Source organism: Esox lucius, chromosome 8 (assembly GCF_011004845.1).
Source record: "Esox lucius isolate fEsoLuc1 chromosome 8, fEsoLuc1.pri, whole genome shotgun sequence".
Lineage (NCBI taxonomy): Eukaryota > Metazoa > Chordata > Actinopteri > Esociformes > Esocidae > Esox > Esox lucius.
The window spans coordinates 2,471,737-2,486,786 of NC_047576.1; the positions used below are offsets into that span (position 1 = coordinate 2,471,737).

At 46.6% G+C, this 15,050-nt stretch overlaps 1 protein-coding gene across 23 annotated transcripts in view; it reads left to right on the plus strand.

Moving 5' to 3' along the window:
- The window catches only part of ptprsa (protein tyrosine phosphatase receptor type Sa), a 237,838-nt gene that overhangs the window by 95,066 nt on the left and 127,722 nt on the right, over nt 1-15,050 (plus strand). For all 23 annotated transcript variants that reach the window (XM_034293796.1, XM_029121676.2, XM_029121677.2 and 20 more), the window contains one exon: nt 3,469-3,639. In XM_034293796.1, the coding sequence (XP_034149687.1) occupies nt 3,558-3,639 (82 nt within the window). In that variant the 5' untranslated portion in view covers nt 3,469-3,557. The remainder of the gene's footprint in view (nt 1-3,468; nt 3,640-15,050) is intronic.

Genomic DNA, 15,050 nt, shown 5'->3' on the forward strand with positions numbered 1-15,050 from the left:
TGTGTGTGTGTGTGTGTGTGTCTCTGTGTGTGTGTGTGTCTCTGTGTGTGTGTGTGTGTGTCTCTGTGTGTGTGTGCATGTGGTTGTGCCTATGTAGGTAATCAGGTCACTCAGGTGCTTTCCCACAACAATAGGCCGTTTTACAATGGAACCTTGATCGTAGCGGCAGAGAGCCAACTCGGGATTCGGGGTGGGGTGGTTTGATACATCACTAACCCACACAACATGCGCTTCCCGTGGGCTTTAGATCACAGTGGCCTGGCCTTCCGCTAGAAGAGATCCAGAAACACTGTGCTACGGCTCCCGCAGCCCTCAAACCTAGAACAGTGAGACTGTCACCGCAGAGCGACCCCACGACCCTTCCTCAGTCCCCCTTTCCCTCACCCTCTCCCTCGTCCCTTTGTCCCCATTACATGACCCGCCCACCTTACCGCCCCAAGAAAAGAAGAGAAGAGTGTTCGTTTCTATACACATGTGAATGACAAGAGGGAGGGAGTGTGTCCTGTGTGAGTCTCCCGTGTGAGTCTCCCGTGTGAGTGTCCCTGTGTGAGTCTCCCGTGTGAGTGTCCCTGTGTGAGTCTCCCGTGTGAGTCTCCCGTGTGAGTCTCCCTGTGTGAGTGTCCCGTGTGAGTGTCCCGTGTGAGTCTCCCGTGTGAGTGTCCCGTGTGAGTCTCCCGTGTGAGTCTCCCGTGTGAGTCTCCCGTGTGAGTCTCCTGTGTGAGTGTCCTGTGTGAGTCTCCTGTGTGATGGTCCTGTGTGAGTCTCCCGTGTGATGGTCCTGTGTGAGTGTCCTGTGTGAGTGTCCTGTGTGATGGTCCTGTGTGAGTCTCCCGTGTGAGTCTCCCATGTGAGTGTCCCTGTGTGAGTCTCCCGTGTGAGTCTCCCGTGTGAGTCTCCCGTGTGAGTGTCCTGTGTGAGTGTCCTGTGTGATGGTCCTGTGTGATGGTCCTGTGTGATGGTCCTGTGTGAGTCACCCGTGTGAGTGTCCCTGTGTGATGGTCCTGTGTGATGGTCCTGTGTGAGTGTCCTGTGTGATGGTCCTGTGTGAGTGTCCTGTGTGATGGTCCTGTGTGATGGTCCTGTGTGAGTGTCTTGTGTGATGGTCCTGTGTGAGTGTCCTGTGTGATGGTCCTGTGTGAGTGTCCCTGTGTGAGTCTCCCGTGTGAGTCTCCCGTGTGAGTGTCCTGTGTGAGTGTCCTGTGTGAGTCTCCTGTGTGATGGTCCTGTGTGAGTCTCCCGTGTGATGGTCCTGTGTGAGTGTCCTGTGTGAGTGTCCTGTGTGATGGTCCTGTGTGAGTCTCCCGTGTGAGTCTCCCGTGTGAGTGTCCCTGTGTGAGTCTCCCGTGTGAGTCTCCCGTGTGAGTCTCCCGTGTGAGTGTCCTGTGTGAGTGTCCTGTGTGATGGTCCTGTGTGATGGTCCTGTGTGATGGTCCTGTGTGAGTCACCCGTGTGAGTGTCCCTGTGTGATGGTCCTGTGTGATGGTCCTGTGTGAGTGTCCTGTGTGATGGTCCTGTGTGAGTGTCCTGTGTGATGGTCCTGTGTGATGGTCCTGTGTGAGTGTCCTGTGTGATGGTCCTGTGTGAGTGTCCTGTGTGATGGTCCTGTGTGAGTGTCACGTGTGTCCTGTTGTGTTGAGAGATGAGCCCTGGTTTGGACGTCAGTCAGCACAGCCCACAGAAGACCCACTGTTGTAGTTAAGGAGCACCAGCGACTCTTCCCCAGAGAGTATTTGTGTCTGAATGTGTGTGCATGCATTGTTGCTCACTACTGTGTGTGTGTGTGTCTGTGTGTGTGTCAGTGTGTGTGTCTGTGTGTGTGTCAGTGTATGTGTCTGTGTGTGTGTCAGTGTATGTGTGTGTGTCTGTGTGTGTGTCAGTGTGTGTGTCTGTGTGTGTGTCAGTGTGTGTGTCAGTGTATGTGTCTGTGTATGTGTGTGTGTCTGTGTGTGTGTCAGTGTGTGTGTCTGTGTGTGTGTCAGTGTATGTGTCTGTGTGTGTGTGTGTGTCTGTGTGTGTGTGTGTGTCTGTGTGTGTGTCAGTGTATGTGTCTGTGTGTGTGTATGTGTCTGTGTGTGTGTGTGTGTCTGTGACGGATGGGCGTTTGCCAGCAGGTGGGTGGAGACTTGGCAGGCTGCGTGGCGTGCTGTCGCCGGGTGCTTGGTTACGGCGCGTGTCTGCGTCCCGGCCATCCTGAGTGGTGTGTTACAAAACAATTGTTGGGAATAAAACACTCCTTATAAGGAAACACTTAGAAGTCCTCGAAGCGCAAACTACTTGTAAAACATATTTAGACATTTATGTTCACAGAAATTAAATACTGTCAAATGCTGTGCCAGTGATCTCAAACAATGCTCCCAATGACACTTTCAGATCTTAATTTTCGGTTTGTAAGCAGCACTCATATCTTCATGTGTTGTTGTGCAATACTACACACAACACAATACTACATACCATCCAGAATACACACGATACTATATTACACACACCGTGCAATACTACATTGCCACAGTACAATAGCACACACACATTACAATACTACACCCACACACACACGCAATACAATACGACACAGACACACACGCACACAGTACAATACCACACACACAGCACAATACTACACACACACACATGCAATACAATACGACACCGACACACACGCACACAGTACAATACCACACACACAGCACAATACTACACACACACACACACACGCAATACAATACGACACCGACACACACGCACACAGTACAATACCACACACACAGCACAATGCTACACTCAAAGGTGTGTATTCAGCCTGCTCTATATTCCTGTCATACCTCCTCTAATTAAAGTGTGTGGAACTGTCCTCAGATGGTGGCTGTAACAGACGTATCAATGAGCATCACTCTCTGCTGTACACACGCTGTGGCCGCGTCCCAAACTGCCCCCTGCACAGTGCACACTATCCCTGAACCGCAGTGCACTTCGCAGGGTGTAGTTTTCCATTTGGAACTCTGTGGGATTAATAGCAATTTGACTAAAACAAAGAGACGCTGCCTGAAATATCGCAGGCTACTCCCATAATTACACGATGTTCCGATAAGCAAATAATGACAAGATCGAGAGATAGAAGTCTCAGCTAATTACGAGACGCGAGCAGCGGTTGATTAGGATGGAGGGGGGGGGGTGAGCCGTCCCAGCGGTTCCCCTTGGCGACCGATCGTCCTCTCCATCTAATAGGACGGTGTTTTGGAGAGACGTGCGTCTCGGCCTCGACCATGTCCCTCCACGGTGGCAGTGGTGCGGGTCGTGTGTGACTCACAGGAACTGAGTGTTAACGTCCCCTCGGCTGTGTGACCTTACAGCCAGACTGGTTGTGGGGCGTCCTGGCCCTGACCCTTGTTGTGAGGTGGATCGTGTGTTTTACCACAAGTCTGAATTCTGAATGCCTATCTTCTGCCCCCCCCCCCCCTCTCCCCCCCGCAGAGTGCCAAGACGTCCCGTGCGAAGACCCCTGCCTCCTTCTCGTGGGGCCTCGGCTCTCCAGCCAGGTCAAAGGTCGTCCCCGGAGCAAGATGGCTGCCGAGGGTCCACCTTGCCTCTCTCTGCCCTCCCTGCTCCTGCTCAGTCTGCTGCTGACATGCTGCCATGCCTTATGTGAGTACCACTTCTGTGTGTGTGTTCGTAAGTGTTCGTGTTCGTGCATGTTTGTGGTTGTGTGTGTAAGTGTGAGTTTGTGTGTGTGTGTTATGCTCCAAAAGAGAAACAAAACAGTTATACTATATGTGTGGGTTCTATTTTATAAGTGACATGGAAATCAGCTGGCCCGTCCCGGGAGGAGAGATGGGATGGTCAGGCCAGGAGGCGGGGTGGCTAGGCCAGGAGGCTGGGTGCCCAGGCCAGGAGGCGGGGTGGTCAGGCCAGGGGGCGGGGTGGCCAGGCCAGGAGGCGGGGTGGTCAGGCCAGGGGGCGGGTGGCCAGGCCGGTGGGGTGTGTGGCCAGGGGGCGGGATGTGTGGCCAGGGGGCGGGATGTGTGGCCAGCTGTAGAAGAGACAGAGAGGGCTATGGGAGGCTGTGTAGAAAAGAGTGTTGTGTTGGACTGAATCAGTATTCATTGGCTTTACATTTTTATATTTAATGTGGCATTTAATTTTGATGTATGACTTGGCATTTTATTTCTATATATAATTTGGCATTTCATTTTTGTATATAATTTGCTTTAGAAATATTTGCTGGTACTTTAGAACCCCTTCTGTTATTCCTGTAATTAGTACCCTAGTCACTACATATGACCCTACTGTTAACCAGAGCCCTATCTGCCCTGATCAAATGTAGTGCAAGTAGGGGATAGGGTGCAATTTGGGTTGTACGCCATCTCTCCGTTGATTGCGAACATCGCCGGCTCTTATAGCGACGCTCCCAGTTGGGATTTGTTCTGCACCATTTCTCCCCTAAGATGGATTTAGAGACGCATTAGGAAAACCAAACAAAGGGAGCGGCAAGATGAATAAAAGGGAGAGATGGGGGAAGATATGGTGGAAGAAACGGAGAGAGAGGCAAGCAGGCGATGGAGGGAGTGAAGCTTCTCAGCGATTCACAGAGCGTTTAAATCCAGTGGAGTCAGAAACAGCTGAGAGGGTCTGACAATGAAACACACTCTGCTCCTCTCTTCCCTCTCCTCGTTTCTCCTCGTTTCTCCTTTCTTCCTCCCTCTATCCTCTTGTTTCATCTTCCCTCAACCCTCCTCCCCACTCCTCAGTTTATTCTCTCTACATGCACACACACACACACACACACACATATTATGGTGTGGAGACTTTACGTTGTAGATTAAATTATGGGTTTGTGTCAGTCAGTCAATTCAGAAAAAAATAACTCAAATTTTTTTATAATTTCTGCATGAGGTGGCGAAGAGACCACATCAGCGTCTGTATTTGACGTTTGTCCAAGGGAGATTAAAGGGGAATAATGGTAAAGATTTTTCTAAATTCATATATCTTTTGAAGTAATTTTTGGACTGTCTCTTTATGCACAGAACTCTCTCACTCAAGTTGAGCAGGGACAAACTAAAGCAAGTGCTACCTCGTCTGATAGTATTGTTAGTGATTTATGAATGTAGACAAATCTTAGATATTTTGCGTTATTTCCTTTTGTCTATTGGTTTGGTGAAAGAAAAGTCATAGTATGTAGAGTGAGATAAACGTTTAAGGGTGAAGTTAAATCAAGTGAAGGAATAAACAATACTGGGAAGATTAGCATTGGCCTGTTCCCGGGATAGTTATGAGATGTACATGGATGATTTGCGTGGCCTGTACCCGGGATAGAAATAAACTAAACATGGATGATTAGCATGACCTGTACCCGGGATAGATATAAGCTATACAGGGATGATTAGCATGGCCTGTACCCGGGATAGTTATAAGCTAAACATGGATGATTAGCATGGCTTGTACCCGGGATAGTTATAAGCTATACAGGGATGATTAGCATGGCCTGTACCGGGATAGTTATAAGCTATACAGGGATGATTAACATGGCCTGTACCCGGGATAGTCATAAGCTATACAGGGATGATTAGCATGGCCTGTACCCGGATAGTTATAAGCTAAACATGGATGATTAGCATGGCTTGTACCCGGGATAGTTATAAGCTATACAGGGATGATTAGCATGGCCTGTACCCGGGATAGTTATAAGCTACACATGGATGATTAGCATGGCTTGTACCCGGGATAGTTATAAGCTACACAGGGATGATTAGCATGGCCTGTACCCGGGATAGTTATAAGCTACACAGGGATGATTAGCATGGCCTGTACCCGGGATAGTTATAAGCTACACAGGGATGATTAGCATGGCCTGTACCCGGGATAGTTATAAGCTATACAGGGATGATTAGCATGGCCTGTACCCGGGATAGTTATAAGCTACACATGGATGATTAGCATGTCTTGTACCCGGGATAGTTATAAGCTACACAGGGATGATTAGCATGGCCTGTACCCGGGATAGTTATAAGCTACACAGGGATGATTAGCATGGCCTGTACCCAGGATAGTTATAAGCTACACAGGGATGATTAGCATGGCCTGTACCCGGGATAGTTATAAGCTATACAGGGATGATTAGCATGGCCTGTACCCGGGATAGTTATAAGCTATACAGGGATGATTAGCATGGCCTGTACCCGGGATAGTTATAAGCTACACAGGGATGATTAGCATGGCCTGTACCCGGGATAGTTATAAGCTACACAGGGATGATTAGCATGGTTCAGGCATAGGGATGACTCGTGTTAGGGTCAAGATTAAGGGTTAAGGTCAAGGTTCAATGTTAAGGTTAAGTATTAATGTTTAGGGTACAGTTTAACGGTTTGGGAAAGTCTCAGCCAAAAAATAAAAAGTTGTAGATTTGCATCTTAACAACCTATTCCTGTTCACATCTCTCTGGCAACCACCTGTCTGTTTGAACAGCTCAAGCAGTGTATATACATTTTTCCCACCCCGGACAAGCATCTAATTTTACACCATTATCTGCTGTGACACACACGCACACACTTATGCATGTATACACACACGCACACACACACACTTCCTCCCACAACCACCAACTTCTAATCATTGTTCCCACCAACCCTCTAGCCAAAGGTTTTGGCAGTCCAGCCTGTTCTCCACACACACAACCACACACACATATACACACACACACATCCCCCTGTACCATATAAACAAGAACACACACAAACACACACAACCCCACACACAGACACACAAACATGCATACACATTCATTCAGACACTATCCGACAATCTCTCTCCCCTTCAGTAGTTAGTGGTTGAGATTGGATCCAGCCACCTCCCTCCCTCCCTCCTTCCTTCCTTCCTTCCTTCCTTCCTTCCTTCCTTCCTTCCTTCCTTCCTTCCTTCCTTCCTTCCTTCCTTCCTTCCTTCCTCCCTTCCTTCCTTCCTTCCTTCCTTCCTCCCTTCCTTCCTTCCTTCCTTCCTTCCTCCCTCCCTCACTTCCTTCCTTCCTCCCTTCCTTCCTTCCTTCCTTCCTTCCTTCCTCTCTGACTGATTGATTAGTTTTGTCTCATTCTTGTTTTTCTCCCCCCTGCCTCATTTAAAACCTGTCTGTTACTCACCTCCGTCTCCCTCTCTCCCTCCATCTCTCTCCATCTCTATCTCAATCTTTCTATCCCTCATCACTCTCTCTCCATCCATCTCTATCTCCCCACCTCCCTCTGTCTTCATCTCTCTCTCCCTCCATCAATCTCGCTCCATCTCTGTCTCCATCTACCTCCCTCTCCCTTTCCTTGAGAATCCTTCCTTAAATCCTTTCTCTTCCTGTCTTTCCTGTCCATCCTCTCTTGTTCTCTCTCTTTTTCTGTCAACGCCTGCCTGTCACTTTATCTCTCTATCCCTTTATCTGCCATACACACCCACACACACACACACACACTCACAGACACACACACACACACACACACTCACACACACACTCACACAGACACACACAGACACCCACACACACACACCCACACACACACCTACCCACACATACAGACATACACACACGCACACACACACACAGACTCACACAAAGACACACACACAGATACGTGCTTATAGCAAGTGGATGCCCTCTCATAAGAGACAGTCTGTACTAAAAGCATGATGTCATCCTTCGCCCCCCTCCCCTCTCACCCCCCCCCGTCTCAGTCTCTCTCTCCCCATTCTCTCCCCCTTCTCTCTCCCATTCTTTCTCCTCCATTCATTCTCATAAATCACAAAGGGGAGTAGACGTTTTTAATCAAAAAGGCAAAAAAGGGTGTAGAATAAATCTAGCTACTGTGTGGTAATAGAGTGTTGGTTTGTATCGGTGTGTGTGTGGGTGTGTGTGCATGTGTCCGTGTGTGTGTGTTGGTTCATGCGTGACTGCCTTTAACCCCCCTGCTGACAACCTGGTTTTGGAAGGAGCAAGGCACTCTTACTTCTCCAAATTGCCTATGTACTGGAGGAGATTGGCAGGATTCGAGGATCACCTAGTAAAACATGAGGTCACTCCTGTCAGGTTGACAAATCGAAAGCTTTTTGCCCTCCAAAATAAGAGGAATTATTTATTTTGACGCATGTAAGCAGTGGTTTTCTTTGTCGGATGTTTCTTTTTTTGTGTGCGCTCGTGTGTATGTGTGTAGTGCATGTGTAGTGTGTATGTGTGTGTGTGTAGTGTGTGTGTAGTATGTGTGTAGTGTGTGTGTAATGTGTGTTTGTGTAGTGTGTCCATAGCGTGTGTTGTGGTGTGTAGCGTGTGTGTGTAGTGTGTGTGTGTAGTGTGTGTGTGTGTAGTATGGGTGTAGTGTGTGTGTAGTGTGTGTGTTTCCTCAGATCTGATTCCTGCTGAGTGAAAGGGTCCCTATGGGATAACGGTTACTCAGTCCCCACGGGGGGGGCTCCCATTTCCTTTCTAAAAGGGGCCAAATGGTCCGACACACACGTGTGCAGACACACACACACACACAACGCACTCAAATAGACACACAGAAACTACGAACACACTATACAATCACACACACGTAGCGTTTAGAGGCCCTGTCCCTGCATCCCTCTGTCCAGTCAGGGTGTGTCCGTCTGGCCACAGTATCCAGGGCCTCTATTATCCCCGTGTCTGCCTCTCACGGAAATGACACGCCCGGCAGACACCACTGGCGTCGTGGCACAGAAATAGCCACGCCGAGATGACCGCCTGCCAGTCGCATTTGTGCTCCGGCGGTCGTTGACTCTGCCTCCCGATGCCCCGGCCGGCTCATCAATTCCCGATGCCCGTATGTGAGGTGCCCTGTACCCCGTCTATGTTTTCTTGGTTGCAGTGTGAATGTTAAGCCCGGGGTTTGTTAAGCCCAGGGTTTGTTAAGCCCAGGGTTTGTTAAGCCCAGGGTTTGTTAAGCCCAGTGTATATAAAGCCCAGTGTATGTTAAACCTGGTTTAGGTTATACTCTGTGTGTTTTGAGCCCAAGGTTTGTTAAACCCAGTGTATGTTAAACCCAGTGTATGTTCAACTCAGTGTATGTTAAACTCAGTGTATGTTAAGCCCTGTTTAGGTTAAGCTCTGTGTGTTTTAAGCCCAGGGTTTGTTAAGCCCAAGGTTTGTTAAGCCCAGGGTTTGTTAAGCCCAGTGTATGTTAAGCTCAGTGTTTGTTAAACTCAGTGTATGTTAAGCCCAGTGTATGTTAAACCCAGTGTATGTTAAACCCAGTGTATTTTAAGCCCAGGGTTTGTTAAGCCCAGGGTTTGTTAAGTCCAGTGTATGTTAAGCCCAGTGTATGTTAAGCCCAGTGTCACAGCATCACGAACCCAAACCAAGACGGCGAGAGGCAGGTTTTTCTAGCCAGCAGAACTGTTCTTCTGGGAGAGTGCAAGGCCCATTTATTTGTGCAACAGGCAAGGACAATTGAACACTGCAATGTTTATTTGTAACCGTTATTTATGCCGCCTGTCCTCTGTGCAATCTCCCTAAGAGTGCCCGGCTACGCCAACTAATTGTAATTGACTTGAGCCCAAAGTGATTTATGGGAAGGTAGTTGTGTGTGTTTGTGTGAGTGCGTGTGCGTGTGTGTATGTGGGGGGGGGGGGGGGGGGGGGGGCATTTCTGTACTTGACAATTTGCCCTTTGATTCCGTCAAGTAAATAATTTCAGGAAACGTAGACGTTTTTTACAATACATTCTAAGAAAGACTTGAGCCAGCAGACTATTTTGGACTTTAGTGAATTGGAGTTTTGTTGACTTTCAGACTTTAAAGCCCTAATAACTAGACATTCAGGGGAACATCCTAACACCAAGGTTTTGTTTGATACCATTTAAACCAGATAATTTGAGCCCTAGATGCTGACTGGCTGAATGCTGTAGTATATCAGACATTATGAACAATGTGGTTTGAACCCTGAAACGATGATTGGCTGAAGGCTGTGGTATATGAGGCCATATTTGTTTTTAAAGTTGAGTTATTCCAAAAAATCCACTTATTGTTTACTGATTTATTATTGTTATCAACTGGTTTATATGGGTAATAATTGTGTTATTAACAAGTTTATTAGGGTTATTATCATGTTATTTACGGTTTACAAGAGTTATCTTTTGTTATTAACGGGTTTAAAAGGGTAATTATTGTGTTATTTATGGTTTATAAGGGTTATTATTGTGTTATTAACAAGTTTGGAAGAGTAATAATTCACCTTAGAGGTTTCTGGTTCATTGTCTAGTTGTGTTGTGCCCATGAACAGCTCTGAACCTACGACATACGGATCAAGGATTGGCCATAATGTGTATATATATACACAATATATATACACAATATTATTTATAATTTTAAATCACTAGTTCACTATCCTAATCATGTCAGGAACCACTTGCAGTTTAGCAGGGAGGCCCTGCATTTAAGAGTTGTGTATTGGCTAGGAACAGCCCTTAGTCATGTTGCATCACCCAAATGACAAACCACCTCGTGCCTGATTGGCCATGTAGCCTGCGTGCTGTGTGGGGTAGCACACCATTGGCTGGTCTGGAACGCTCCATCTGAATTCAACAAACAGCTTTCAAATTGTGTTTCTTATTACTGTTACCAATTTCAAACGATATTGTGAGGAAGAAAATTGGCCAAGATGAATATGGACTCAATCTCTGAGCCTACCACAGGCGTGGGTTCTTGGTAAGCGTCCATCGTTCTGTGAGAGGACTTTTAATGTCGTTATGTGGTTGGTGTGTCGCAGAACAAATGAGCGTCTGTCAACATGAGGGCTGAAGTACATTCCGGTTCTTTTGCCTTATGAGCACAGAAGTATATTCTGTCCTTTTCCTAGTTATTTTGGGTTTGTTTAGTCCACTGTTTTGGTCCACGAGTTGGAGCAATGTTGCATTATTCAAGTTTGACAGAACAATGTCGATGATTGAATTGCATGAAAGACACAAACCCCTTTAAAATATTTCACCTACCCACGGCAAAGCGTTTTTTGAAATTGAAATGTGTCCAATGCTTTGATGAATACTTTCCTTAACAGTACAGGTTTTTAGAAATGGAAGAATAAAAATAAAATGTTATGGTTGACCTCCATGCCATTTAGATAAGAGCAGAATATGTTGGATATACACTGATGAGCCAAAATAAATTACCACCTGCCTAATATGCTGTTGGTCCTCTGCGTGCCACCAAAACCGTGCAGACGGTATCTGGCACCAAGACGTTAGCAGCAGATCCTTTAAGTCCTGTTAGTTGCGAGGTGGAACCACCACCACGGTCATCATGGGCACTCTGATTGGTCTACGGCTACACCGCCCAATACGCAGCCGGGTGCAATGCACTGTGTGTATTGACACATTCCTCTTGTAACCATCATTAACATTTTCAGTGACTTGTGCCACGGTGGACCATCTATCAGTTCGGACCAGAAGGGATAGCCTTCGTTGCCCTCGCGCATCAATGAGCCTTAGGCGCCAGCGCCATGTCGCCGGGTTTGTGGTTTATACTTCTTTGGAACCCTGTCTGCAGGTACTTATCACTGCTGAGCAGGAGAACCCCGCAAGCCTTGCCGTTTCCGAGATGCTCTGACCCAGTCGGAGATGATCTACGTTATTCGCTCCACCTGTGAGTGGTCATCATGTTATGGTTCATCAGTGTAGATGCAGTTGTATTATTCCGATATGTAATGGTGAAAATGTTTATTTTGCTTTCATCTTTTCACTTCAACAGTTGTAATGGACTGACTTTAGGGTTTCAGGTTGATTTTGAGTAAGCCTAGTCAAGATCAAGACCTTGTGATTGTTTTCATGCCAACCAAGCCAAGACAGTGATGTTTTTCATTAACACCAAAATGTTTCCAATTACCCAGTGTCATGAACAGAAGGCTTTGTTTTGTCCATTTCTTTTTCCCGCTGTAGTTATTCTCAGTGAGGAGATAGAGTGGCTTTATCTCTTACTCCCTTCGGGCGAGACCATTTTGTGGGCCTCCTGTTACAAGCTTTGACCGAAGATGTGTCCCTGAACTGTCTTTGGTTCACGTGCACGTGTTCTTTTCATTCATTGAGAGTCAAAAGGTGTCAATTGCCTAAAGAGACTCTAAATGACAGAATTGTTCCCATTATGCTTTACTCCTCCGATCACATGTCTGTAATGAAATCGAATGCTTTTTCTAGAAAATCCCACATCCTAAAGACCTTTTTTGTTGACCAGCCTTCTGTGCGCTATGCAACCTATAGTGCAGTGTAGACCAATGTTAAAATCACAACATATCCAGGTGTATTCATCACATTTTATTAACAGAGCCAGATTTTGAAATAATCAGTGGCCCTTTGACAAAATAAATAATATGAATAGAAAATTGAAAAAGAATATAACCATATGATGCTCATGGGGGGAAGAGATTAAGTGGAAACATTTAATTATTATCTTGCCTGAGAAAATGTGCTCAGTTTGGTGCTCCTGAGTTTCCATAGCTCCCTCCTCGTGGCCCGGCCTGAAGAGTAGAACATGGTTGTCTCTGATGTTTGGTCTGACCATCCAATCAGGTATTGTGAATTACTGCAGCCAGGAAGACTACCTCCACTGCCTAACCCAAAGAACAAATCCCAATTAACCTGTCTTCCGCTACCAATCCCTCTTCCTGAAAAGCAATTGTTTCATTGAGTTGTTAAAGGAAGGATTATTCACCCTCAGAAACTCCACAGCCTGCTGCAGGATTAGCATGACCGAAAATTGTTTATCGATGAGAGTCCTTGGAAGTTATTTTCTGTTCAGAGTAAAGATCTAACATACAACCTATAACAGTCAGTGGCTGACAGGGCGGGGCAATTTGCCCAGGGTCCAGAAACATACGTCTTCCGGCATCTCCACAGCCAGCATGGTGGATTCGGGAGAAGAATCAGATAGCCATGTTAGTGGTTTGGCGTGACAGTTTGTACCGCCAGTGTAGCTTTGCTGTAGGGAATTTCAAAACCAATCACACCCCCCCCATACACACACACACATACACACACACACACACACACACACAAAACCCAGAGGCCAACTAACCACCTCCATTTCCCATGCATCCATGCTCCTCCACTTGGAACAAAATGTTTTCTCTTGCATTCTTCCTCTTGCTGAAGTCTTCACAGGTGCGCACTAGCTCTCGCCAGGAGCATGACTGAGAGACTACAGACCCTAAACTCGATGGAACAGAAACTGAGCAGATACAGAGACCAGTTTCCATAGTGATGGTTTTTACCTGGGCAGCCTGTGAGAATTTATTTTAGGGCTAGGCATGTTGAATCAGTTCAAGATAGTGGCTCGGCGTGTTGTGTCAGTTCTAGACAGGGGCTAGAAGTGTTCAAGTCAGTACTAAATAGCGGTTAAGAGCATTCAGTCGGTTCTTGATGGATGCTAGGCGTGTTGAGTCGGTTCTAGATAGAAGCTAGGAGTGTTCAGGCAGTTTTAGATAGGCGTCTGGAGTGTTCAGTCGGTTCTAAATAGGGGTAGGAATGTTAAGGTGATTGTAGGTGGTTGGGGTGTTGAAGCTGAATGGCATCCGTGTCAAGTTGCTAGCATGCTGAGGTGAGTGGATCGGACTTCCCTTCTGAGCTTCGGTTCTCTGTGTTACAGTGGGGATGTGGTAGCAGCTTCTACTACCAAAAAATACAAATATTACAAGACCTCTCAATGACTGACTACGTGTATTACTTGTGGCTATGAGAAATGACTGTATCCACTCAGAACATGCGTCCAGACACAATGGCGTTATACCTTTAGGTGCACGGTAGTCAGTATGATTTGTATGTTTGGTGTGGTGCATCAATGGAAGTAACACAGCACTTTCCATTGTTCTCTAAACCAGCAGCTTTTATAATATATTTTACACAGAAAAGAAGCTTTAAAAGGTACGTAAAATTAGCTTGTGAATAGCACCTCTTATGTCCAATTTTGCCTTTCTCCAGCAAATAAGCCTGTAAAAGGTGATATCGGCTGTGAAATGTGCCTATTTTCATTGAGATGGAAGACACGTGGTTTTCCCTCCCATAACCCCTCTTTTACAAATCATTCAATTGGCAGATGATGAGGTACAATTTTGTCCTCCACTTTCCTAATCCACATCATAATGGACCCTATTTATTCTCCAAAAGCTTCTCATCGATTATAGCGTTGGTCAAATAACCAAACCCTACCATTGTCTGATTTACCTTCTAAATGGCAACGTGAAAGCACTGCAAAGTGAACACGTGCCGATATGCAGCGAAAGGCTATTTGAAAAGAAGACAGTGTCACTTCTCTTATCTAGGCGAACAGAGGCTACCAGCCAACGGGAGAATGATACATTAGCTTAACACGATGGTTTCCTTGCCCAGTATGGGTTAGCTGTTCCCGCTAGCATCAGCGGCTGGCTCCGTAAAACGTGCATATAATGTCCCTGTGATGATAGCCGATTCCCCCTCATCTCAGGCTACTCCTGCCTGGATGTCGTCCCCTGCTTGGCGGATAAACCGGGTCCTGTTCGCCTTATCATCGTAAAGCTGCATAAAGTGTTTGTCTGACTGAAAGAGGCCTTGGACGGTGAGAGATACCGGGGAACGGCATGTCCTCTAGATAACATCACATCCGAGGTGGAATGAGGAACTGGTGGAACAGCGGTCGCAGTGGGACCTGAACGCCGTAACCTACTGGACATCGATATGTCTAGACTTCAGTGGTCTTTTTAATTCGTGATAGCACAATTCAGTTTTGTAGTTGCGTGTTGCTGGTTACAAACAGAAACAAGTTTCTAGTCTTGCGATGCGTTTCTTTTATGAAATGTTGTTAAACGGTTTGTGCAAAATAAACAAACTGGGTAAGCCCTAAACCCCCCCCCCCCCCCCCACTCCAACCAACCGCCCCCCCACCCCCCAAAAAAGGTGGATAAACTCTCTTTAGAATTTTCTGTATCGTTTGTCTAGTTTTTGAGGCGATGTTGCTTATCGTGGTGGAATGAGAAAGCAATTTATTTTCAATAGCCAATTTCTATCACGCAATTACTGTCTGCATGGCGGTCGTGAAGAGATGCTGAAT